The sequence below is a fragment of the Manis javanica genome, chromosome 3 (genome assembly GCF_040802235.1).
Source record: "Manis javanica isolate MJ-LG chromosome 3, MJ_LKY, whole genome shotgun sequence".
In the NCBI taxonomy this organism is placed as follows: domain Eukaryota; kingdom Metazoa; phylum Chordata; class Mammalia; order Pholidota; family Manidae; genus Manis; species Manis javanica.
This window is the reverse complement of record NC_133158.1, coordinates 134,470,124-134,497,463: the sequence shown is the minus strand read 5'-3', so window position 1 is coordinate 134,497,463 and position 27,340 is coordinate 134,470,124. Positions and strand designations below refer to the sequence as shown.

General features: G+C 35.4%; 2 protein-coding genes across 2 annotated transcripts; both read right to left on the bottom strand.

Annotated features, from left to right (window-relative positions):
* Positions 1–486: 486 nt before the first annotated feature.
* On the bottom strand, positions 487–4,443 carry RPL22L1 (ribosomal protein L22 like 1). The gene is made up of 4 exons (XM_017654611.3): positions 4,326–4,443; positions 2,644–2,736; positions 2,356–2,477; positions 487–746 (listed from the first exon to the last, which is right to left on the bottom strand). Exons 1-4 carry the CDS (start codon positions 4,332–4,334, stop codon positions 602–604), a joined length of 369 nt encoding a protein of 122 aa, XP_017510100.1. The 5' UTR covers positions 4,335–4,443; the 3' UTR covers positions 487–601.
* A 9,941-nt stretch (positions 4,444–14,384) lies between these two features.
* On the bottom strand, positions 14,385–26,561 carry EIF5A2 (eukaryotic translation initiation factor 5A2). The gene is made up of 5 exons (XM_017654610.3): positions 26,410–26,561; positions 25,542–25,741; positions 24,923–25,027; positions 19,318–19,449; positions 14,385–18,924 (listed from the first exon to the last, which is right to left on the bottom strand). The coding sequence occupies exons 2-5, from the start codon at positions 25,704–25,706 to the stop codon at positions 18,865–18,867; spliced, it is 462 nt and encodes a 153-aa protein (XP_017510099.1). The 5' UTR covers positions 25,707–25,741; positions 26,410–26,561; the 3' UTR covers positions 14,385–18,864.
* Positions 26,562–27,340: the final 779 nt, after the last annotated feature.

Here is a 27,340-nt window from a genome sequence, read left to right as displayed (position 1 = left end):
CAGCAGATTTAGTAGGTAGAGTTTCGATTTGAAGGTTTTGAGTTTCTAGTACCTACAAAGCATCTATATGATTGGAGATTTCAAATAGGCAATTGAACACTGGTTCAGAGCAGTACCATGCTCACCCAGAGCCTTTATGCTAATTAGGAAGGTTGGCATTTTCTGAAGCAGAAGGCAGGTGTGATTCCAGTACTGAGCACCTATGCACAGAAGTGTTCTAGATCCTCAGGATTGCATTCACAAACTATAAAAATACTTGAGACTGTCAAGAGAATTTTAAAAGTTTATGAAGTCATACACAAAACTGTGCTTCATTACTTCCTATACAACACTACATAAGCCTTAGGACATTTATAAAAGCAATAAATTTCAGAAATCCTGGGTAAAAAAATCCAACTATAAGCTATGTCCTTACTTACAGAAACTATCAAAGAAAAACCAGAATCGTGTAAACAGCATATACTTATAGAAGAGATGGAAACTTAACAGAGTACAATGTTTTTTATTCACCAATAAACTAAAATTCCACTTCTAGATGTTTCTCCCTTGTATGTTTCATTTACTTTATTAGCAAGCAAAGGTCTACAAGGCACAGCTTCACCTAGTCTTCAGATTCAGAGCCATCTTCATCTTGACTGATCTGGAAATAACGAAGTTCATAAGTCTCCTTGTCAGATGCAACCACACGAAGCCAATCACGAAGATTATTCTTCTTAAGGTATTTCTTGGTAAGGTATTTCAAATACCTTTAAAATAAAAACATGAATTTCACTGAATATAATGTTTACCATGTAAAGGCTTATTACATAGAAGATACGCATTGCCATATTCATCTTTTGTGTTCCCAGTTCCTGCTTCAAAATTTCACTTGTATTAAGCATTGCACAGGTTCCTAGGGATACAAATGAGCAGCCCCTCAATCCCAATTAGAATTGACTGATGCCCTAACAAACCCCTTATTGTCCTCTCCCTAAAAACTACTTTTGTTAGAAACCAGTAGCTTGTTCAATCTATTACAACCAGATTATTTAATATACAATTTCACCCTTCTAATCAATTATATACTGAAATATCAACATTACCTTTACCCCTATTAACCTGCCCCAACCTCAATCCCATGGGTGGATCAATAAGAAGCAACCTAACCTGCCAACAGCTGTATCCATTTACAAATTCAAGATTACAACCTTGCAACTAGCCTATACCTTGGTCCTTATAAAGTTTTGCCATAATCTCATTTCATCACTTTTATTCCCTTCCACTTAATAGCCATTTAGTAGCAATTCTGAACTGCCAAGCATTCTTCGGAAGCTTCCCTGCCTGTTGTTAAGGCTGGCTGTTCCGTTAGGATACCTTATTCCACTGGCAACACTACATTCATTCTCAGGTTCTCTGCAAATTCTTGTCTTGTGCCTATCTCTACCTTCAATACAGCAATCACAGCATTCCATTTTTATAATTATCTGCACATCTGTAAGATCTTTGAGGACAGGTATCTCTAAATCCCCATTAGTTAATTCATAACTACACAGCTAATCTGCACTGCCACGTTAGCCCAAGCCACAATCTCTCCCAACAGGCTCTTCAGTTTCTACAAGGCTTTTTCAGCCACAATGATCAATTCTCTAATTTGCACAGCTCACTCCTGTTTTATTCAGATGAAGCTCTCCCTGACCACCTTATCTAAAAACATCAACCCTGCAACTCTCTTTATTCACTTACACAGCACTTTATCAACTACTTAATACTGCATTTCATTATGTATCTTCACTAGAACTTAAGATTCTTTGTGGTGGGTTTGCCTGCTTGGTTTGCTGCTGAGCTACCCAGTCCTACAACAGTGCTACCATGTAGTATTTAACATTTGTGGAGGAAAGTGAATGAACTATAAAACTTGCAGCAAAATGTTAGAGACTATCTTTGGTTGTCTACTTATAATAAACAACCCAAACCTTAAAAGTATGTAACATCTGTAGTAATAGGCTATGACATTACTTCTATGTTACACAATAGATGTGTTTCTTGCCATACATTCTAATACTAAAGCACCCAACCTTGTTTACATTTATATAAAATCTGGATTACAGGGCCTATAATTCACTGACAGGAACCCTGGACATAACTTGCCTGTATTCAGCAATAAATTAACACCCACTGACAACCAGCCTAAGTAACAGGCAATGTTACTAAATATTTTTCATTCAGAGGCCTTTAAAGTTCAAAGCACTCTTGATATATCTCACTCACCTCACCATCAACAGCTATTTTTGCATATTAATAAGGAATATTAGGATTTCATATTCTATTAAAATATTCCAGTTACCATAATTTCAATAAAATATGAAAAATACCAACCTTTTAGAGAACTGTTTCTCAGAAACAACTGTGATTTTATTCTTGAAGCGTTCAATATGAACAACATTCCCAAGATTTCCAGTTTTTCCATTGACTTTAACCTTCTCTCGTAGAAACTGTTCCTATTTCAAAATAGAAAAAATGCAAAACTAGGGAAGAAAACCCTAGATATTCACTAGGGAAGGTACCCTAGGAATACAGCTTAGGTTAAAATAAAATATTACATACTTAAAATTATTAAGAACTCTACTAGAATAATAAAAACAAGCTATGTTAATTGATACTTACAAAATTTCCAGAATCAAAAATCCCATCTTCTACTGGATGAGTAAGGTCCAAATTAAACTTCCAGGTTGACCTCTTAGGCTTTTTGTCTTTGTGCTACAAAAAGCATAATTAGGATCTCTAAAACAGTTTTTCACTTCACTCTTTACCACACAAGTGTCTCAAAGTGCAAAACTCAAGAAAGCTCTAAGTACGTATGTGGTGAGCTATTAGTGTCCTTCGTCAGAAGATTCCAGAATCTTTTTACAACCTGAAGAGTTATCAATGTACTTTCTACTGCAAGTTACAACTAAAAACACCAACCGGGGTTCGTTGGAACCTCTAATCAAGCCCATTTTGTTCAAAGTTCCCAAGAAAAGCTTTATGAGTTTTTATTGGTTTCCGCACCACCAATGTTCAATTTTAAATTACCAGGTACTGTTTACGACAGGCCAGGCGCTATCGGGGAACAGGTATCCACCTAGACCATCCTCCAATTACTTGCCAAAATAGGATATTCCACCCAGTTAGACCTAAATAAAGAATTCTGAAGCTGTTTGAAGTGAGGAAAAAGAAGGGGAGGAAGATCTTTGGAATGATGAAGATACTCTTTTCGTTTTAAAAATGTATGTAACTAAGTTCTCCCTGTCCAAAACCTTCAGAGCAATACCACGTAAAAAAGGCCACATAAGTAAAATGTTGCTGTGGATACCAGCAATATCCACTCAAAGTACTGAAAACAGACGAACCAGTATTTATCAGAGGATGTCATTTCCAAATTAGATTCATTCAAAAGTATACTAAGTACTACCGCCAGTTTACTTTTGTAGGTAGTCGAGGAACTTGTGTCAAAAAAAGAAAATTATCTCAAACTTGGAATTGGTAGAAGAGATTACTATTAGGAGTTCGGCTTGATTTGGCAATTTATAGCTCTGTTGAGACATTAGTTAACTCAGGAGATGAAAAAATGTCTTGTGAACAGATTAACCCTAGAGGGTTTATCGCCCCTTTGGTTATTTCCCAGTTTTGTATACAAGTCACACCCAACAATCTCACCTTAATATTTTTTGGTAAATCGCCGTCATATACCTAATTTTCCAAATGCTCTTGGACCGGTTTTCCCATTTTACTGGTTCTCTTATTAATTAAGTAAAATCTTTGAAGCACACTCCTTTTATATTGGTCCGAGTCGGGACTTTTACCTTATAAGAAATCCCTTCACGAGGTAATTTAGAAACTTCCCCACCTTAGTTCTACAGCTCTCTGAAGCTTAGTAACCGCGGCTATACCGAAGCCAAGCGTGTCGGTTCTCTCCGCCCGGGCCAGGACACACAACCCACCCGATTACCCACATTTCCCTCTTGATTAAAATGTTGTAAAATCGCCATTACGAGGCGCAAAAGAGAAAAAAAATGACGGGCGAAATGCTGTCCCGCTAGCCCCGTTCATCGTCGTGCTTCCTTCCCGCGCTCCCACGACCGCCACCCTCAGCCTATTCCGGCCCCTGCTCGAACTTCGCCAGACCGCATGGCAGTCGCCAGGAGTCTCGGAAAAGCTTAGAACCTTAACGCTTTGGTTGGCTTCCTGACCCATTCTCCAACCCTACCCTCCTTTCACCTCGAAACGAGACGTCCCAACCTCCCCAAAAGCAAAAATCACACCTACAATGGGGTATAAGACCTAAGCACCAAGACTCGCACACTCACCGGCGACATTTTGAAAGCCGGGCTTTCGATCACAAGTAGGCCACCCCTCCCACCGCACGCATTTATAGCAAAGCGTGCTGCGTCATGCGCACAGAGCGCAAGATGGTCGCCTCCCGGAAGAGAACGTGGGGAGGAGCGCCGAGGCCAGTAACCCAGGAAACCGGGGCGCGGCTCAAGGAGCTCAGGCTTGTCGAGCGGTCAGGCGGCTTGTCCCGAGGAGCTAGGCGAAGGTAGGCCGTCAAGTTTCCTGCGAGCGCCCACCAGCGGTGACAGTTGGAATGATTCACGATTTGCTGCAGGTGATGACCCACCGTTAACCTCAGTGGTTTCTTGGTCACACTCACTCACACACACACACACACACACACACACACACACACACACACACACACACACACACACACACACACACACACACACACACACACACACACACACACACACACACACACACACACACACACACACACACACACACACACACACACACACACACACACACACACACACGCGCGCGCGCGCCTGCGCGCAATCATCTTCCCTTGGATCTTTCCACTCATGGCGAGGAAGTTCTCGCGTTGTTTGGGGGGGTCTCCTGTCTTAAATCGCAATTATAATCCTCCAGCGAAAAAGTTCTTTTTGTATCTATGTTTTGTCTGCGAGTCTTGTTTTCTAAATGACTGTTGAGGGAAGTCGATGTTTCGGGGAGGCAAATAAACTAGGTTCTCAAAACAACAAAACAAAAAGAAACCTTTAAGAGGAAAACACTAGTGCTTATTTGCTTACGTATCAGGGGTAATCGATTCTACTTTATTATGGCTTTTATTGTGAATCCTAGGACTCCTGACTTCTGTCCCAAATGACTCCCCATTTAAATTCAACGAATACTTGCTGAGCCCTAACTATAAAAATGTACAAGGCACATGAGTGTTATTGCCTTGAAGATAGAAAGAAAAAAATTGTTTTGAGCTTTGAAGGACTGTAAATTGATGTCAGATCAGAAAAGTGGTCTGCCTTTCAGCGTTTTGTAGAACTTTTTTTTTTTTGTAGAGGTGAAACTTTCAAAGGTAAAGGGATAGGGTAGATTTTTGTTATTAATTGGGAGAGTGACCCTAGAAAGTGACAACTGTGTATGACCTTTATAACAATTAGTAATAGTGGGAACTATGCTTTAATCAAGCATACAACATGCAGGGTTTGGATAGAGGTGCTGAATTCCTAGAAGAAATCAATTTCAAGTTTTTTGGTTGCCTCAAGAACCACAATGATTTCTTTTCCAAACATTAAGAGGAAAAAAAAGAGCAATGAACATTTTTTCCTTAAAGGCTCCCTTGGCTGCAGAGCAGAAATGATCCTTGTATTAGTGGATATTTTGAAAACAAACCATTAATTGAGGCTTATTATTTCACTTGTTTTTGGCAGCCTCCCATGTCATGACTTAAGAGACACCACCAAAAAAATGAAAGCAATATAAAAAAAGGGAGAATATATTTTCAAATGATAAATCTACCAAGGGGTTAATTTTCAAAATATATATAGAACTCATACAAATAATCTAAAATGATAACAAATCATCTGATTTTAAAATGGGCAGAAAAAAACTGAATAGACATTTTCCCAAAGAAGATATTCGATGGCCAACAGGCACATGAAAAGATGTCCAACATCACTAATCATTAGGGAAACGCAAATCAAAACCACAGTGAGATATCACCTCACACCTGTTAGAATGGCTATTACCAAAAACACAAAAAATAACAAGTGTTGAAGAGGATGTGGAGAAAAGGGGGCCCTCATACACTGTTGGTAGAAATGCAAATCAGGGCAGCTGTTATGGAAAGCAGTATGGAGTTTCTCAAAAAAATTAAAACTACCACATGATATGGCTATACCACTTCTGGGTATTTACCCAATGAAAATGAAACACTTATTCGAAAAGATATATGTACTCTTGTGTTTTTTGCAGCATTATTTATAACAGCCAAGATATGGAAACAATCTAAATGTCCATTGGTAGGTGAATGGATAAATAAGATGTGATACATGTATACAATGGACTATTAGTCATAAAAAGAATGAAGTCCTGCCATATGCAACAACATGGATGGACCTGGAGGTTATCATGCTTAGTGAAATAAGTCAGCAAAAGATAAATACTTCATGGATTCACTTAAGGTGGAATCTAAAAAATAAGACAAATGAACAAACAAAAAAACACAAAATAGACTCATAAACATGGAGAACAAACTGGTGGTTGCCATAGGGCAAGGGGGATGGGAAGATGGGCAAAATAGGTGAAGGGGATAAAGAAGGACAAACTTCCAATTATAAAATAAATAAGTCAAGGGGATGAAAATTATAGCATAGGGATTATAGTCAATAATATTATAATAACTTTGTATGGTAACAGATGATAACTACACTTATCATGGTGAGCATTCTGTGATGTATATAATTGTTAAGTCACTATGTTGCACAACTGAAACCAACATAATATTGTATATCATCTATACTTCAATTTAAAAAAACCTTAATAACTATTAAGCCATTTATACAAACAAGATATTAAAAACATGTGTTTCAAAATATTTCCAAAATAACTAGTTAGAAACCAAATGGAAAAAAAGGGTTTCTCTTAATTAAGAAAAAAACCTTAAGAAAAATATAATCAGAAATGTGCAGAGGGTGAGACTAAGTATTGTAAATAACTAAAAATTTCCCAAGTTTTACACACACACACAGTATATATTAACACAATGCTGGTCAACACCCCAGATATTTTTTATTTTGATAATGTGTATGAAATAATAAATGTCTGGCAGGAGTCAAGACAATTTAGATCAATAAAGGGAAGATGTCTTTTCAGCTATTCAAAAATAAGATACTGTGATATATGATAGGTATATTTCTAATACAAACTTCAGTCATTGGATCTATATGATACTGGAGCCTGAATAGATCAGTAAAATAAAATGTAGGACAATATGACATACTAGATTCACAAAGAAACCCCTTCTTCTGTAGCCACCTTATAAAAGCTAAAATACAGTTTTGTGAACAATTTCTAATATATGGTTAAGCTTGCAGACATGTAAAAGAATTTTTTGAAGGTAGAAATGTCAAGCCCCCATGATCATATAAGTTGGGGCTAAGTTAGTTCTGCTCAAAAAACATGAAAAAGCTCCAAATTAAAGTGCATTTTAAAGTGTGCTTGGACTGGTAGTGCCAAGCAGAAGCAGATGCAGATCTTTCTGGACAAATGGACTTTAAATCCAAGCACAAAGGAGTCCCCTGAGATAAACTTACAAAAATATGAGCTGACAAAAGGTTTTTTATTACTGAGTTCACAGGAAAACAATCATGAATGAAAATAAACCAAAAAGTCCTGTAAAATCAAACCCAAATAAGAGAATATATATATTTAAATTATAAGATGCAGAATATAAAATAAGTATCTTAATGTGTTTAAAATTTAAAAGATTTAAAATATGATAAGTAAACCAGGGACAATAAAAATTGGCCATTGAATTAAAAAGAAATAACAAAGTAAAACATCTAGAAATTAAAAATAGAAAAACTTAAGTTAGAAAGAGTGGATGAATTAAATAGGATAGTAGGTACAGCTGCAGAGAAAATTAGTGAATTGGAAATTACTAAAAATGCAATATAGGAAAACAAAGAGATAAAAAAATAACATATATGTTAAGAGACAAGGATATCAGAGTAAGATTCCTCCAGTTATGTGAAAAGGGAAATCTAGAAGGACATAATAGAGATAATGAGAGAAAGGTACAATGTAGAGAAATAATATATGAATTCTCAGATTCAGGAAGTCCAAAAAACTCAAGAAGAATAATTTAAAAGAAATTATACCTAAATACATTGTAGTGAAACTTCAAAACACAAAGACAAAATTATTTCAAAAGAATCCAGCAGGAAAAGACAAAATACTTACCAGAATTACAGTAACGGCTGACTTCACATTGGCAACAATGGAAGCTGGAAGCAGAGGATTATTATCTTGAAAGAGCTGAGAGAAAATAACTCTTCCTAGACCTACAAAGTATAAAACTATCTTTCAAGAGTAAAAATGCATCTAAGACATTTTTAGATAACAAAACTCGAAGTTTACTACCAACATACCCCAATAAAAGAATTCTGAAAGATATACTCCAGGAGAAATGAAAATGGTCCTAGAAAGAAGGTCTATATGCTAAAAGAATAGTGAGCAAAGAAAATGGTTAAGTTTTGAGTAAATCTAAACAAACACCAACTACTTTTAAAAGTGCCAAATATTTATTTGTGTGTTTTGGGTCCTGGTAATGTTCTGTGGCATGATCTTGGTGATGGTTGCATGACAGTGTTTATTTTGTGAAAATTCATTATAAGCTGTAAACTTATAATCTCTGTATTTTTTATATATGCATGTTACATTTCATTTAAAATAATAAAATAGTTTAAGTTACTGTATGCCAAAATATGACAAATTCAATGAAATGAATGGATTCCTAGAAAAATACAACTTAAATTCTACACCAGAAGAAACAGATAAACTGAAGATGTCCTATCTTTTAAGTAAATTCAGTTTGTAATTAAAACCTTCCTACAAGAAAAACACTGATGGTTTTTACCAGTGAATTCCACCAAACATTTGAGAAACAGATAATGCCAACTGTAACAAATACCTTTTAAGCTCAAACTCACATTCTGTCAACCTACTTTTTAACCCAGAAGAGGGGAGCATTTATCCAGTTTCCTGTGCCGGGTTGGTCGATGGTCACCCATGGGATGTTAACTCCCTGTACTTCCACCTCCAGTTCATGCATGTGTAAGTGAGTGTTGCTGGGGAGGCTCCCACAAGGGTCCCATGCTTTGTGACATAGAGACCAAGGGGTATAGGTGAAAAATATGAGGGGAGATGCTGTCAAGTTATGTCTGATGCAAACTAGTTGCTATACCCTTCTTCCTTCTCTTGAGTGGACAATTCAGAAGTACATTCCACATCACTATGTAGAAGATCCCAGCAGGATTAAACCTTACTTGTCCCCAGCACATTTCTTTTTGCTCCTTCTCCTTCCCAGTGTCACATTTCTCAATTCCTTACTATTGTTACCTGGAATCATTTCCCAGAATAAACCAAATGCATTCAGCCAATGGGCTAAGACACAAATTTGACACAGACTTTTCAGTCGTCAACTTATTTTATGAAGCAAACATAACCTTAATACTAAAACTTGACAATGACATTTTGAGAAAAGAAAATGATAGTCCAATCTCATTCATAAATGCCTACATAAATATAGTATATATATATATATATAATATAGCATATAATAAAATAATCACAGATATATTATTAACATACCATATCCAGCAATATGTTATGCAGTAAGTTGGGTGATAGTGTCATTATTTGTAGTTGATATGTAGTTGTATATGTACAAAACTTAAAGTATCTACAGATAAATTATCAGAATTAATATCAAGTGAATTTATCAAGATTTCTGGAAACAAAGTTCATGTATAAAAATCAATTTCATATCTATAAAGTAACAACAAAATAGAAGGTGGAAGTTAACAAAGGTATTTTCAATAATATAAGTATATCAGATATTTAAGAAGAAAAAAGATATACAAGATCTCTATGCAGAACTATAAAATATAATTGAGAGAAGACCAGATAAATAGGACATTCAAATTCACGGATTGAAAGACCCAATATAGTAAAGGCATCAACTGTCCACAAACTGAATTATAGATTCAATGTGATCACAAACAATAGCTTACACAGATATTTCCTTTCCTTCCTTCCTTCTTTTTAGACCAATATTAAAATTTGTGTGGAAATACAGATGCTAGAATAGACAGAATATACTTGAAGAAGGAAAAATAAAGTGGGAGGACTTGCTCTACAGATTAAGATTTATTTTAATGATACCATAATTAAGGCAGTTGGATATTGTTTCATTGTTGGATATATAGACCAACAGAATAGACCAGAAAGCCCAGAAATAGACATAATCAAATGTGTATTTTTCTCACTTATGGCAAAATGATACTCTGGAACAGTGGTGAAAAACCAATTCTCACAATCATCATTATTTTTCTAACTGAAAATATGCTAATAAATGTACACCAACAAAAACATGAACGTTGTAGTCAACACATAACTTTAAAGTCAACACTACTATTTTATACTGGAAATATTAAAATATTTAATGAATGTTTGTAACATTCTAAAAAACATTTATCCATATGAGTACCAATGTGTATTTTGAAGCATGAAAAAATGCTATGACATTTAGGCAAACAAGAATCTGAACAGAGTTCTGTAATGTTCCATTTGTTTATCATACATCTGCTCTTCCTGCAGCTCTGTATCTGTCCTGGGGTTGTGCACCACAGTTTCTTAAAGGATCAGATGGTGAGCCTTATTCCGACAATGATCACTTTTGGAAGACGTCAGCTCTGCTAACATCACAAAGGCTCTCACACTGTAACACAGAAAGTAGACACTGGCTGTACCTCTGAAATTCGCTTATTATTGAAGCCCATATTATTTGCTAGAAGCTGATTTATAAAATAGGAATCTGTAAATTTCCATTTTATGCAAACTTTCCAGTCATCATTATTATCACCATTTAAGCACTTAAAAAAGAAAAGATTTTGTATGTGTAGTGAAATGCTATTTTACATTATTTCTTATGGTCTTTTTGCTTTCTGTGCCATGTGGAACAAAGTGGAGCACATCGAACATCACAAGACGTTGCACCACGCATCTCCAGAAAAATATACTTCCATGACATTGTAGCACAAATGGTCCCATGGAAAAAAACCGTACAGCTTTAACAAAGGATGTGCTACAGCCCTTCTGTGCAATGAAGTACTGAGGGCAAACTTACTGCTACTGAAGAATTTTCTTTTAACTTCTCCAAACTATGAATGTCCTTTGTTAGATACTTGTAAATGAAAGCTAAGGGCACCAGGCAAGGGAAATAAGAACTGAAGTCACTGCTGCTTGCTCTTTTTTATTAGTTTGCTTAGAAAGCATTAATAACTATGATTAAAAAACTTATGCTAGCTTCAATGCATCTTCTCTCTCAGCGTGTATTTAGGAAAATCTAATTTATTATTTGTTTTTATTGTTTTTAATAATGCAGTTTAGAAGTAAGATTTTCTTGTTATACAGTACCACAGGAACTCTGAGTAATTAATCAACCTTTAAAATGAGAACAAATTTATTTTTTCATTGCTTAATTTTATTGTCAGTTTTAGCTTAGTCATTCACCTATTGAGGGCCATTTACATTATATTCATTTTTTTCACCATTGTCCACAATCTTTTGAGGAACATTTTAAATTAACAAAATTATTATCTTCTTATGCCAAAACAAATGCTCATGACATGACATATCAAGAAGCAAAAAAATAATAATTCATAAAAGTATCTAAAATCCCACTTGCTTACAAATAGCTATTTAATACTTTGGGGACATGCATATTCATGAGTGTGTGTGTGTGCGTACTTTAGATTATACAAGTAATTACAAACATTTATAAGAATTAGATGGTAGCATACCCACTTTTCTGAATTTTAAAAAACTTTAGAAATAATTTTGAACTTACCAAAAATTGTAAAAATTGTTCAAAAAATAGTTCAAACTCACACATACACAAATAAATATTAATACACAACATAAATACTTACAAATATGGATAAAAGGTATGTAAATACATATATATATATACTTTATCCAGATTTGTGCCTATACTAACATTTTGCTCCATTTCTTTGTTGTTCTCATCCTCCTCCTCCCTCCCTCCCTCTCTCTGTATCTATATAAATCTATTTTATTGTATCTTCCTTTTCAGTCATAGTTGAAAAGAAGCCAAGTTATGGAGAAATTCACCCATGTTTCTTCTAGGACTTGTACAGTTTATTGCTTCCCTTTAGACCATTGCTTAATTTGGAGTTTATTCTAATCAACTTGTTTTATTTTTTCCAAAAAATCAACTTGTTTTATTTTTTCCAAATTTATGTTTTCCAATTGTCCTAGCACAATTTAATTAATCTTTTCTCAGTGATTTGCAATACCACCTTTATAATATACTAAATGCCTGTATGTATTTGGGTCTATTTCTGGAACTTTCCATTGCATTTTTCTGTCTATTCATTTGCCAATGCCTCATTCTTTTGATTTTAAATTTGCAGGTAGGAGGATATTTTTATTTTCTAGTTTTGTGTTTAATTTCACTTGGAATTGGTATCAGGGAGTTATTTTTGGTATTTCTACTTTATAGCAACTGTTTTCTTTTTTTGCCCTAAATATCACTTTTTCCTGAAAGTTCCATTTGCTTTTGAAAGAAAGGTATATTCTCTAATATCAGGGTGTTAATTTTTCTTTTTCTCTCTATGCATTTATATGATAGATACATAGATGTATGTATCTCTTTCCAAAAGCTTAACCTCAGTGACTGTACAGCAATTAAAATGAACTAAGTGACAACTTAAATGAAACTCATACATATAACTGTGAATAAAAAAGGCACACTATCAGTGCTGGGTAGACGAATCTCCATTCTCCCAATTAGAATCCGTGTTGGACATCTGATGGCAACTGAGGAAGCCAAGCCTTTTTGGTCTTCCTGAACACTGACACACAAGTCATTGTGATGTTGGGAAATGCCCACAGGTATAGTCAAGAAATTATTTTGACTTGATCCAGAAATAACTCTCAAATTGGACAATGGATTGATATAACTCTGTAGATGGATCTTTTTGAGTCCAGTGGTTGTAACTGGTACTGCTGAATATTTGTGGGAATAGATGTTTTAAGTTCCCAGTGGAACACATATTTTAGATACGCAGTATGGGTTCTAAATGTGGCAGTTCCACAGGACACATCCTGTTTGGATAGAATGTTTAGTTGTGAAGTTAGGGCTGGCGGAGAAGAGATTTTAGACAAGCTAACACATAACACATAATTAGCCCCTTTTTACTCCTCTTTTTTCCTTCTCTTCCTACCTCTGAGAAACTGGGTTATTCGTATTTTCAAGTGGCCCAAAAAAAAAAAAAAAAAGAAAGTGGGGTTAAGGACTGGAAGATTCCAGTCTGGTACTTCTTTTACTGCCCAGTTATGCTAGGTGGATCCAGAAGGTTATGGATATCAGTAACACTCCTCATGGATATGAGGTAACAACCACCGTGGTAGTCTTTTGGCACGGCTCACATGTCAAGGATTGAGAGAGATGTTCTAGAATGGTACAGTGTATAAAAGGGAGAAACCGCTGAGCCATCTAGGGATGAATCTCTCCAGACAGTGTTGATAAGATGGTGAGGACTGGAAAAAGGGTGAGTTGCTTCTGGGACTCTTCATACACTTACATTGCTGTGGAAGTGAACAGCAATGCTGGTACAGAAAGAACACCTCAGACCCTGAGAGGTCAGGAGTAGCGGAGGGACCATTAACCTCGCTTGCATTATATATCTCTGTAAGGATGCACAGGAAGAGGACGAAGATGGGAGGATGTTTCTATTTTTGTGCCTATGGAGTTTTGAACCATGTGACTATTTTTACATATTTTAAAAACTATTAAAAATTTAAAAATAAAAACAAAATTGTACCTAAATCTGGAAAAAAAAATCTCGAAATTAACATTCCTAGTCATAATACTAGGGTGCCACTTAGTGAGGACCTAGAATTTAAAAGCACAATAAAAACAAAAGTTAGATTTTCTTTTAACTGTGATATACACATTAATTCATACAATTTTCTAGTATGAAAATGTTTTTAGGAATGTATATATACAAGAATAGTTCAAGTTGTTAAATTAACTTTATTTTTACTTAATATAACAAATTAACAAATTTATTTTAATGTAATAAAAAGTTATAACTGATAAATTTACCATCTACATTTTAAAGGACTTCAACAATTACTTTAGTATAGCCAAAAATTTGAATTTTACCCATTTTTTAAATGTAACATCCATACAATGTATCTTACAATTTTAAACTTTTAGCCAAAATGTGAGTCTCTGCAGGTAAAACCAAGAGCTCTCCTATACTTAAGACAAAAAAAATGTATTACTAATAAAGTGCCCCTGGATTAGACAATGCCATTTCAACCATATCCTTTTTGGAAAGAAGGATGCAGTACACAATACTATAGAACTAATCGTTCACATTATACTAGAATAGAACTAGTAATTTGGATTATATTTTGCAACAAGCACACCAGGCTTATTTATAGTAGATATTCACCACAATAAAGAATTCCTCTCAAGAAAGATCACAACTATGACTTATGGAAAGCTGTACAGTCATCACTGAATATTGTTTAGCGACCAGAGTTTTTAAAAAAATGCAATCTTGAACTAAGATTAACCTAAGTCTACCAATACCAAGAAATAGTTGTAGGGACTTTATATAAACAAAAGCTTTCTTTCTATTGTAAAATAGGCTTCATCCTGTTCTAAGGAGAGAGGAATAGTGGTGGATGGTAAAGTTCGGCAACAAGTATGTTTCTGGTAGATGAAAGCCTGATATGCACTGCTACATGTATCTTTCACATAAGGAAAATGTGCTAATTAATGTATACAGCACTTTTCAGGCACTTGACCTCACTTGGAAGTTATGTTTACGGTCAGATGTTTATTTAAAGGAAAAACATTAAATTATATAGTGACTTCAAGCCACATTCCCACAGAACATCTGTGTACCGCAAGCTAAATCCAAATGTTCTCTACTAAAATCAAATAATGATGCCATACCCAATTCAGAGAAAAAAAAATTTAATAGATTAAAGTTAACAGATTGAATTTTCTCAATTTTAGGATTTTCCACAATAAATTTTTCTTAAGCCTTGGTTGCCTACTACTTGTTTGAATGCTAGGAGAAAAAAGGCTTGAAAAGTATGAAATATTATGTTTAAATAATATTAGAAGAACTTTAACTATTGGTCAGTTCAATATAATATACTGTTTATGGAAATATGTTTATTGTTTGCTCTTATACTGTTTAAGAGCCATATTTTTCCCATAGTAAATTTGTTCCTAGTTCATATTGTAGACTCCAATATGTGAACATTTTAATGTATTCCAAAGACCATTATTAATCTTTCATCTGTTGTCCCTAAATATGTTTGAACCACAATATCAATATCTGGCTCTTGAAACTATCTTTGGGGTCCATGCCAAAGGAATGTTGTCACATGCATCATTAAAGATAGGATTCTAAGGTAAAACTACCAAATTCTATTCTAAAATGAAAAAAAAAATGTGACAAGATTCCAGTGTAGCTGTTACCAATGTTCCCATTTTTTTCTTGAATATTTAGCATATAGTTCAAGTGTGTTGATATTAAAATTTTTTATCTGTATGTATCACTGTGTTACAATTGGGGAAAATTTTGCAATATACTTTCAGACAGTTAGCTTTAAAATAATGAAACTTCAGCTCTTAGCACAAACAGCCCTGAGAACAATGCATTCAAATTACAGATCAACTAGAAATAATCTAATTGAGAAACTTTAAAGTACAAAAACAAATTATTGGAAAGTTATAAATTAAAAGAAAATTCCCAACAATTGAGGCACTACCAGACTACAGTACTTTTAAGAGTTGGAAGAACCTTGTAAAAAGAATAAACATACAAAGCTATGTATGCACATGCACACTCACATTGTGCTAAAATGAAAATCGTGTCCCCAAATTATATAGCCTAAACATTTTATTGCAGCATCTCCTATTAAAGATACAATGCTCTGGCTGCAGGAAAGTTTTGGTAATTCTTATAAAGCACTGATACAGAATTTTGTACCATAAATGGTAATGGATTCAAGAGCTTCATTAGCAACAATTTCAAGTGACTGACAGCCCTTGGAGGGGAGCATGAACACAAATCATAATTATGTTTATGATATAAATGCTAAGTCAAAGTAGCTATTTGATCAATTTCAGAGGGTATATACTTTGTAGTAGCAAATAAGGTATAATAAAGTTTTCATAGTATAAATAAAATATGTTGTTCTAGAAAGAAGCTATTTTCCCATTGTTAATATAATACTATATATAAATTGGTGAAATGCCTGCAGACAAAAAAGGTGGATCACTGTATAACCTTATCAACATGATAGTCTACATTCTATACATGGTAACTTGTGATATTTAACATTTGCTATAAAAAAGGTACAACAAATACTAGCAATCAACTTTTAACATTTCTGATGTCAAAAAGAATGAAATTACTTGTTTTATGTCAAAAAGTTTCTCTGCTTCCTTTGAATACAACTTATAAAGCTTTACTAAATGAAATATTTTGTTCTAGAGAAATATGTATACTGACTTATGTGAAATGTCCAAATCTTTAAAATCTATACTTATAATTATACATCAAAGAGTATCTACACTTCATTATAGTACTTAAAATGAAATATTTATGCATGAATAACTTTTGACATTCAAGGTGTGAAGATGGAGATGCCTTATTATAATTTTATAGGCTAACCTCAAAATTGAAAATGTATTTTATGTGAAGTTTGACAAGTTAGGAATAAAATGGGCATGCTAATCCAGAATTAATACTAAACCAGAACACTAGTATGGTTAACTGGGGTCATACAAATGACCAGCAAGCAGCACAGATTGATAACTTTCTGGAATTCCTGTGGGTAATAATGCCATCCAGGAACAAGAAAGATATATATTACAGATTACTAAAAAACTAGAACAGTATATACTTAATGTAGATACTTAAATGCAATACTGGAAGAATTTAGCCTAATTCCTAATTGTGCTTTAGATGGGCAAAAGCTAAAATGTTACACTTAAAATGATTAACTACAACTTCAGTATTTCTTGTGCTTTAGAATTCTCCTTGTATTTCTTTTAAAGTATCTTGCTTCCTCTCCAGTGGGTTTACTAAGACCAATACAAGATTTAAAAGTACGCACAAATGAAGTAACTAAAACTTTGAGATCTTTTCCTAATGCTATTTCCAGTCACTGATTTGATCAGCTATAGAGCCATACATGTTTTCTTCTAGATGACAGGAACAAAGGTCTTATAATAGAGATCAAACCATGATGAGAGTGGTCCCATAATCAGTCTTAGAGAATGTAAGTATTACTGAAATAATGGTTTTGCTCTATGTTTCATTCCAAGATCAAACCATGATGAGAGTGGTCCCATAATCAGTCTTAGAGAATGTAAGTATTACTGAAATAATGGTTTTGCTCTATGTTTCATTCCAAGATAATGATTGTTTTGCATCAAAGGTCATCATAAACCCTATGACAATGTCTAGAACTCTGGAAATAAGATATGATCCAAAAGAATAAACATAAATGTTAGCAGAATCACCTAAAACAGCTTTTAAAATAATTCAGTGTACAGAGTTCTTTCCTAGCCACCATATTTCACACCAGTAACTGAATTAAGTATATGACAATCAGAAGAAAATACACATATTTAAAATAAGTAAAATAATAATTATCACATTAAGTAATTTTTCTTCAATGATTCACTTTCATTTCACTTTAGAAAAAATGTACATTAACAAATGTTACAAATCAATTAAAATAAGAATTTCCAGTTTTTGTCTGACAAATAAATATTTTAATGTCAAAAAATCTACTTAAAAATGGTTGGAAAGGAGTGACTATTATAAATACCAACATTTATTCAACATATTTGAGAAAAAGCACTGCATACTATCCTGTAAAGCAGATCACTCCTTTAAATAACAGAGACAGAGAACAAAAGTAAAAAGCAAACACACAACTAGAAAGAAGCTTTCTATTTTTATGCTGATTACAAAGGCCTCAAATAAAAACTGTAGCTTTAACCAACTCCTTTTGCCATGTCCCTTGTGTCTTCTCCACAGTCTAAGTTGCCAAACAACAACCATTTCAATGCCTCTCTGTCAACCACAAGCAGATACCCAAAATCACCATATGTAAGGTTATATATTAAGTCCTCCAACAATTTGGCAAAGACTATAATGACCGAGGTAATACAGGTGGCTGCACATGGCTGCTAACTGACACTTTTTGGTAACATTTTTAAGGATTTGTGCTTGCCACACACAGCTGACTGTGATAATTCAATCTAACCTATCCGGTATTAAGTCTGAAATAAATACAGAGCAATTCAACTTAAATGTGGCACTTTAATAACACTGGATGCTACACTGTTTGATTTAAAACCCTGGTTTATTTATCATTTAAAATTCAGGAATGATTTGCTCAGACATATCACATCTGCTGAAGCTATCTTAATCTGTTTCTTGGACTCACATACTGAAAACCACAGGAAAGTTACAGGAAAGACACCAACAAAACTATTTTAAAAAATTAAACATCTTGATTATTTTTTAAATTACCAATTGCCTGTAAAACTAACTTAGCACAATTTCAAAACAAATAAAAAAGAAATGAGGTTGCTTATGAAGGCCATAGCTTTGGTGACAACTTAGAACCAAACTTTAGATCTGTAGCTGATCCAGACCTAAAGAGTAGGCTCATGCCTGATGTTCCCATTTATTTGCAGGGCTTTATGGCTACAGCATATTCTTCACTCATTGCACACATGACAGACACCTAGGAGAAAAAATTGCAGACAATAAGTTACTTGGAAGGCAATACCTATATTTAATTCATCGTATACTGGATATTTATGGGTACTTTATACGTACTGACTTCGGATAGAGGTATTCCAAGACTAAATAATCCATTTTATTTACAGTTTTCCAAGTGGAATTTCTCAAATTGTGGTTTTTAAGACAACTTCCAGGGAACAAGAAGAATAAGAGCTGTAAATATTTCAGTACTTACTAGATGTTATAGTTCTAAAAGTTATAACAAAGGTAGACTAAATCACCTTTGCACTTTACTTTTCTCGAGAACAGCTCAGATGCTGATCTTCAAAGTTGGGGTGACAGTGTCTATGTAGCAAAAAATTGACTTTGATACTTTCTTCTCATAGGTCTTTACCTGAACATCTTCACCTGCATTGTATTTTCCTTCTATTTCTTTGCCTAGTTCACCTTCTGGCAGCTTAAGATCCTCACGAACTTCGCCAGTTTCTGTCAGCAAGGAAAGGTAACCATCCTGAATGCATATCAGCTATTAAAAGAAATTACATCATTTACACTCGTTAGGTTATCTAACTACTCCTTTGTAATAGGTATATAGCTAATCTGCAATCCACATAAATTTGTATAAGCAAATAGAAATATATTAATATATTTTTGGTGTTTAAAAATATAAACTAAATATAGACTAGTAGTATAAGTTCACTCTTCCTTGTACTTCCCACTCCCCCAAATCTCTGCATTATTAAACAGTTTAGTTAGGCTTCTTCATAGCATATATCCTGAAGCACTTACATTTATATATACAATACAAATAAAGTTGCTTTAAAAATAAAACATAAATGGGCTATTATAAGTATTTTTCAGCAAGTTATCTTCACTTAGTAATATGTTTTAGAAATCTTCCCAAACTGAAAAACATGGACCTACCTAAGTCTCTTTATTACTTCATAACTGCATTTAACCATTTTCCCATTAATGGGCATAAAAGTTATTTTCAGTTTTTACAATCACAAACAATACGTTTCATAATTTGATTATGAACAAAGTTTTAAGTGGAAAAATTTTGGTCTCCAGTTCACTGCTAACACCACTAGATTTTTTTAAAAGACAAACTCTAGTTTGTTGGTGACACTGAGGAAACAACTCAGCTGTCATTGTAACCTACAAAAAAGGCACAGTCTGAATTTTTTTAATTACAGGCATGAAGAAAACAGTCAGGCTGCACTCATTTGTTCTAAAAGCATGTTCACCATCAGTTGTGCTTAGAATTCTAACAGGTTTTATAAAAGGCAATTATTTAGAATACCAGATGCTAACATTGAAGTATACAATGGGAGTCAAAGACATGGCTCTTGATCCCCTTTAATCTCTATGATGTAACACAGGCATACCATACAGGTAGAGTTTCAAAGCTCTCCTCTATGGCACTACCAAATCTGGCTGTGTCTTATCACAGGAACCCCACCTACCACAGGAGATTTCAGTTTTTGAATATGTCTAAAAATCTCAAAAACAAAAACCTACCCTACAAAGAAACCACAAACATTTAAAATTCATTTTTACATCACTCATTTGTGAGGTGGTTTGGTAGAGCAATGGGGAGCAAGGACATTGAGGTAGAAGTTTAATTATTTTTGAGGTAAAATTGGTATATAATATTTGTTTCATAGTACAACATAATAATTTTATCTTTTTAAACACTACAAAGTGATCACCACACCAGGTCTAATTACCACCCATAACCATGCTTTGCCCACTCCCAGCCACTCCTTCCCCTCTGATAACCACGAATCTGGTCTCCATATCTCTGACTTTTGTTTTGTTTGTTCATTTTTTTTTGTATTCCACATGTAAGTGAAATCATATGGTTTCACTTAGCATAGTAGTTTCAAGGTGCATCCAGGTTGTCAGAAATGGCAAGGTTTTCCTTTTTATGGCTCAGTATTCCACTGTATACATTTCTTTTATCCATTCAGCCATCAATGGACACTTAGTTGCTTCTACATATTGGCTATTGTAAGTAATGCTGCTGTGAACATTGGGGTGCATACATCTTTTCAAATTAGTGTTTTGTTTTCTTTGTATAAATACCCAGGGAGGCATAGCTGGATCATATGGTAGTTCTACTTTCATTTTTTTGAGAAACTTCCACACTGCTTTCCATAGTGGCTGCACCAATTTATATTCCCACCAGCATATATGAGGGCTCCCTTTTCTTCACATCCTTTCCAACATTTATTATTTTTTTTGTTTTTCTGTTAACAGCCATTCTAACAGGTGTGAGGTGATATCTCACTGTGGTTTTGATTTGCATTTCCCTGATAATTAGTAATTTGAATAATTTTGCATGTGCCTGTTGGCAATCTATATGTCTGCCCATTTTTTAATTGTACTGTTTGTTTTTGCTTTTGAGTTGTGTTCCTTAGATATTTTGGATATTAACCCCTTATCGGATATGATTTGCAAGTATTTTCTCCCATTCAGTAGTCTGATTTTTCATCGTGATTATTTCCTTTGCCATGCAAGAGTTTTTTAGTTTGATGTAGTCCCACTTGTATATATTTGCTTTTGTTGCCTTTATTTTGGATTCAGATAAAAAATTTAACACCAAGACCAATGTCAAGAAGCTTACTGCCTTTGTCTCCTTCTAGGAGTTTTACAATTTCAGGGCTTACATTGAAGTCTTTAATCCATTTTGAGTTAATTTTTATGTATGGTATAAGATAGTGGCCTATTTTCATTCTTTGCATGTGGCTGCCCAGTCTTCCCAAAACTATTGTGTAATTTTAAACAATTAACCACAGGCTTACATGGCAGATCTTTTTGATTTCAGCTTTCTTAGCAATTCCTTGAAGTGGAACTTATCTATTTAAAGAGTTAAAGGTTCCTTAGTAACTGAAATATAGGAGCCAAATAATGCTGATATTTTGATACTTACTTATATAATGGTGGTATATTTTTAAGAGTTAAGAATTTATAAAATAAACTAAGGGATGAAATATAAAGTATTCCAAATATAAAAATGTATAGACATATTATGAAACATGTAGTAAAATGATATATTTGTAAACATTAATTATCTGATTAACATAAATTGCTATATGGAGTAAAATTTTGAATTAAAAAAATTAAACTACAGAAAACAAAAGTAAATAATGAAAATGAATTATTGGATCTTAAGTAATTTATTTAAAAAATCTTCAGATGTACAGAAAAGTTGCACAAGTAATGCAATGCAATCCCATACATTTTATCTAGATTAATTTTAGATTCATTGTTAACATTTAACCATATGGCCATTTGTTTTCTCTTGCTCTCTGTATATATGAAATACACAAAACACATTTCATATACATTCTTACTCTTTTCTTAGTTTTACTGAGCTATTTCAGAGTAAGTTTCAAACATAACTTTTTAGCAATAAATACTTCAGTGTATTTTTCCCAAGAACAAGGACATATTTGAATAACCACAGTTTATTTTTAAAAAATCAGAAAACACAATACTGTTAAAATATTATTCAATATATAGGTCCATATTTAAATTTGCCAATTGCCTGAATGTTGTTTTTGATAGCAACTTTTTCTTCACAACTCCAGGATTGTACCTTGTATTTATTTGGCTATGGACAGCTGAGTAAAGATCACCATAGTACAATATATATAACTGGAAAGGTTCCATAGAACTATATATTTTTTAAATAAACAAAAATAAATATTCTATGGTGACTTGAGAATGAAGGGATATGATCATTGAGTACTTACTCTGCAAAACACTGTTCTAAGTATTAACAAATTAAACCTTACAATGATCCCATGAGGAGTTTATTATTATTATATCTTATTTATTTTATACTGTTATATCTTATTTTATAAATAAAGGAAGGAAGGAGAAAGGGTAAGTAACTTGCCAACCAAAGTCACACAGTTAGTAAATGCCAAAGCAAGGATTTGGACCCAGACTGTCTGGCTTGACTCATGCTCTTATCCCCTCCGGAGTACCGAACTACAGCTGGAACGAAGTCTGAAACTAGAGTGAGGCAAGGGAGGCACTGGGTACAAAATTAAAGGCATAGACAAAACTCATCAGTGATCAGATAAATATTGCAAAATTAGAATTAATATAAATACTCCATGATGAAAAAAGTAAAAATATTAAATAAAGACAGGATCAGAATTACTGATTTTTCCTTTTTTGTCTTAGGCTCTTATGTGCCCCTGCATCATCACTGGTCCTCTCTTTTTATTTTTTATTGCCTGGAAGCAAAGGCCTCCACACCTCATTCCCTTCACCCTAGTTGGGCCCTATTATATCCCCATATAAAACCCAAACCAAAACTTCCCTTTATGTTAAATCTTGCATTCCAATCAATGATTTACTAATTTGACAATAGTAGTAATTATCCAAACTACTGATACCATCTTTCTGAAACAAAGACAAAAGCATGCTACATTGAAAGCATATTAACAAATATAATTAATATTGAATATTCAAAGCATTCACATGTTAAGGATGTAAACAAATCCATTTTTGGCAAATGAAAATTCTATGCTTAGCTTTAGTGGGCTGCACTACCCTTACCTCAATTAATAAACACGTATGCATTTAACAAATGTTTATTGAGCACTCACTATATGCCATGTCTAAATTAAGTGCTCTAAGAATAATGGAATGATTAAAGTAGAATTTTTATACAGGAAAACGTGGAGCAGGAAAGAACTACTTTTTGGTACATAGCTACTTATAAGGTAATTATAGAGAACATTTTCTCATTTAATCCTCACATTTTCCCTGCTTTAGAGATGGGAAGACTGAGACTCAGAGAGGTTGTGTAATTTGCTCAATGTCATCTAGCTAGAAAGAGGCAGAACTAGATCCAAACCCAGATCTACCTGAGTAAAAAAAAATTGCTATTTATTATACTAAGAAAAAACAAATTTCTATAGACTCCAAAGCAACCTAGGAAATATAAGTGGGAAAGTGAAAATATAAACAACTTACCAGACTAAAACTAATGTAAAAATATGTTTACATGTGGACAAAGAGTAAAAGGAAATAATTGGGTAATTGCAGTTGAGGGTAACATTTTTAAAAATTACACAATACGATAAAATGTATAAAAAAGAAATCAGTTTAAACTTGACAAAAACAACTCTAAATATCACACTTATATTTTTGACTATGTAACATGAACAGAAAAGAATCCTATATATGATAAATCCTATATATGCTTGATAAAGAAAATGAAGACTTTTAAGGAAGACTTTAGTTATGATTAATCTGAGCTCCTCTATCATATGAGGTCAACGGTTTCATAACCATCACTACTCCAAACAACAAAATGCTATCATTACATGACCTGTCCAAATGTATAACAGGAACTAAAATTTTAAGTTTATACCTATGACTTAATAAAAGGCCACAGCATGGTCACTGAATACAAACAAAACAATTAATATAGTTTTTGTATTTTCTTCACCATAGTAAGTGACCACATACTTTATTTTTATATTAATGGCTTTCAACTTATTTCCCTATTTAAGAATACCAAATTCTGACTCACAGTCATCAATATACAAACTTAGTTGGTGGAACATGAATTCCAACAACTTCTTGAAAGACTTAGGTCTGGTAAGTCAAAAGAAATGAAACATCCAGGAGGGAGTTATCTGAATCTGAAGTATTTTACAACAAAGAGAATCATAATTTTACTAACCACTGGACTTATTCAGTCACAATACACAGTAACTTGGTCTGAGAAACAATAAAAAGCATTCAACTTTTTAAAAATGCAAGAATGTTCAAAAATAGCAAACTATACCCTACATAAGGTACAGGTGTTGAGTATCCTTATTTCTTCAATTTCTGAGGTAAGTGGTGCCTAGTAAGTGGTTAGAAAAACCTACAAAACTACTACCGGGTTTTGTTAAATTATAATTGATAGGAGAATATACCTGCACCTTTAAGAGACATGTAGCATTCTAAAGGAAATTCATACTTACTTGATAATCATTTCTCTTAATATTTGGAACATCCATGTTGTGAGTAGAAGGGCAAATATCTTCATATTTTTTGCCCGTGAAAATATCAATTCCAACAAGGTGAACCTAACAGAGAAGGGAGAACAGGAAACTTGTTTAATCTTTGCCAAGTATATCACTCATTACATACACAAGAGCACAATACCAACACTGATTATGACAAATTCTTTCTCCTTCCAAGGTCATCTAATTCTACTTAAAAAAAATGGTCTTGTCATAAAATTGAGAAGCAGTGAATAACTAAACAGTATCATCATGACATATCAAGACCCAGTATCACAAACAGTCCAGTAATTAAATTATAACAGTGCATAAGAAAACTGAAGCTAGGTTCCCTACAATTACTTTAGAACAGGTTTTCTCATCTGTATACTGACTAGACAGACCTTCGAAGTCACTGGGATTCAGGCAAGTTTTAGTGTCTGATTAATGAAACATTTTAAGAGCCCAAGAAAGAAATGCTACTTTTCAGTACTCAGAGTAATAGTTGATCACTCAGTTATTGTGGGACGAAAATGTTCTGTGATTGAATACAAATGATCAAAATTCCAACGAAAGGCAGACCTAGAAGGGCACTTACCTTGGCATGACCATGCTTTCCAGTTTTGGAAGTTGACATCTCCACTATTTTGCATGGTCGTCCTTTGAGCACCACGAAGCCGTTTTTGCGCAGGGCCGAGCACTGCATAGGGTAAGTACTGGAAGCCCCGGCATCTCCAGTAGTGAAATCAATTTCATCCGCCATGGTGGGCTGAAGAGATGGTAGCTTTTCCGAGGGAACTACGCAAAAAGTTTGTTTGCTTTTTAACAACTGGCAAGCAGGCAGAGAAATATCTTATTTCGGACAGGTTACGTGCCAAGCATTATGGATCTATTATTTTTGCATATATGGAACATCCACCCAAGAATAGTGGGCACTTTCTAACTCCGGCCTCTACAAACTTTCCATCCATTGGTGGGGAGGTGGGGAGGAAAGTCGCAGAGGAGCTTGCTGGGGGTGGGGGATACCCACCCTGGCGGCAGGAAATCCCAGCCCTCCTCGTCCCACCGCAGGAGAGGCCGGCGACCTTCCAGCACCGCGTCGCGCCGCCCGGCCCTCCGCCGCCGCCCTGATCACTGCTGCGGGGGACCCAGCCCAGGCCGCTGGCGTCCGTTACGGATGGGGAAAAGAGGACACGGCCAGCAGCACCTGGCCCTCCGGCAACGGGCGCACACTCCGTCCCCTGGCCCGGGGAGCCGTGTCCCGGCCTCTCAGGCGCCCCCTTGTTCTGCCGGCATCCCTGGCCCGGCCCGGCCCGCACGGGCCTGCATCCTAACGGGTCCCGAGCTCGCCTCCGTTCTCCCATGCATCCTTCCTCCTTCCCTCGTTCAGGACATGGCTCCGGCCGCCTTTCCCGGCCCTGCCTCACTCCAGTCCCAGCCCCACCGTCTTCTCCCCATGTCTTCACCTTTCAGCAGGGAAAGAGCGGCTTTCGCCTACGTAACAGCGCCGGTCCCGTACAGCTCCAGCGGCGGCAGCGGTGGCGGCCGCAGCAGTTCCAAGAGACGGGGCGGGGCCGCCACATTTTCCACACCCCGGCTTCCCCGCCCTTTCCCGCCCCCATCACAGCCCAACTTCCGGGATAGGTCCCGGCGCGTCACAGGCACCGCCCTCTCAGGCTACCATTGGCTACAAGGCTCCCTAAGCCCCGCCCAGTCACGTGAAGAGCACCCTGGCAACCCCACGTGCTGCGGATTAGTGCACTTCCGGCGTGAAGACGACTTTGTGGAGCCCGGTTGCTGAGGGTAAACTTGCAGGCAAGGAAACTTGCCCCCTCAAACTTTTAGGTTTATTGGGCTTGGGTCCCAGTCGAAGTTAACCAGAACCAAACCTCGCACTCGGTGGTCTCTGACATCAGGTGTGTGGTGGTTGTCATGTGGCAGTTGTCAGAACTCTGGAGGCGTGCGAAATTGGTGGGTGTCCTGCGTAGCTGTGGAGGGAATTTTGGGTTCAATTTCTGGCCTAGCTTGCAGCCTCCCCTTGGTGCTGCAGCAAACCCGCTCTTGTTGCTCAAGGAAGAGCCCAAATACAGTATTTTGTTAATCAGCCCGTGGAGGACCCCGGCAACCCATGTTAAGACTGAGGCAGCGACTGCGCCTGGGTATCCCATCGGGTCCAGTAGCGCTCTCATGGGTGAGAACTCGGGGACATCTGCGAACTAAACAGCAGCGGTGATATGACCTAACTCAGTCTTCATGCCAGAGGTTGTTAAGCCGTTGAGGTGAATGGGTGACTGACCCCGACTACATTGTCCAGTCCAGGAAGCCGTTCTGCAAAACTCAGCTTTTCTTCCTTCTGGCACTGGCATTCCTTCGAGTTTGCAGGTATGTCTGTACCTC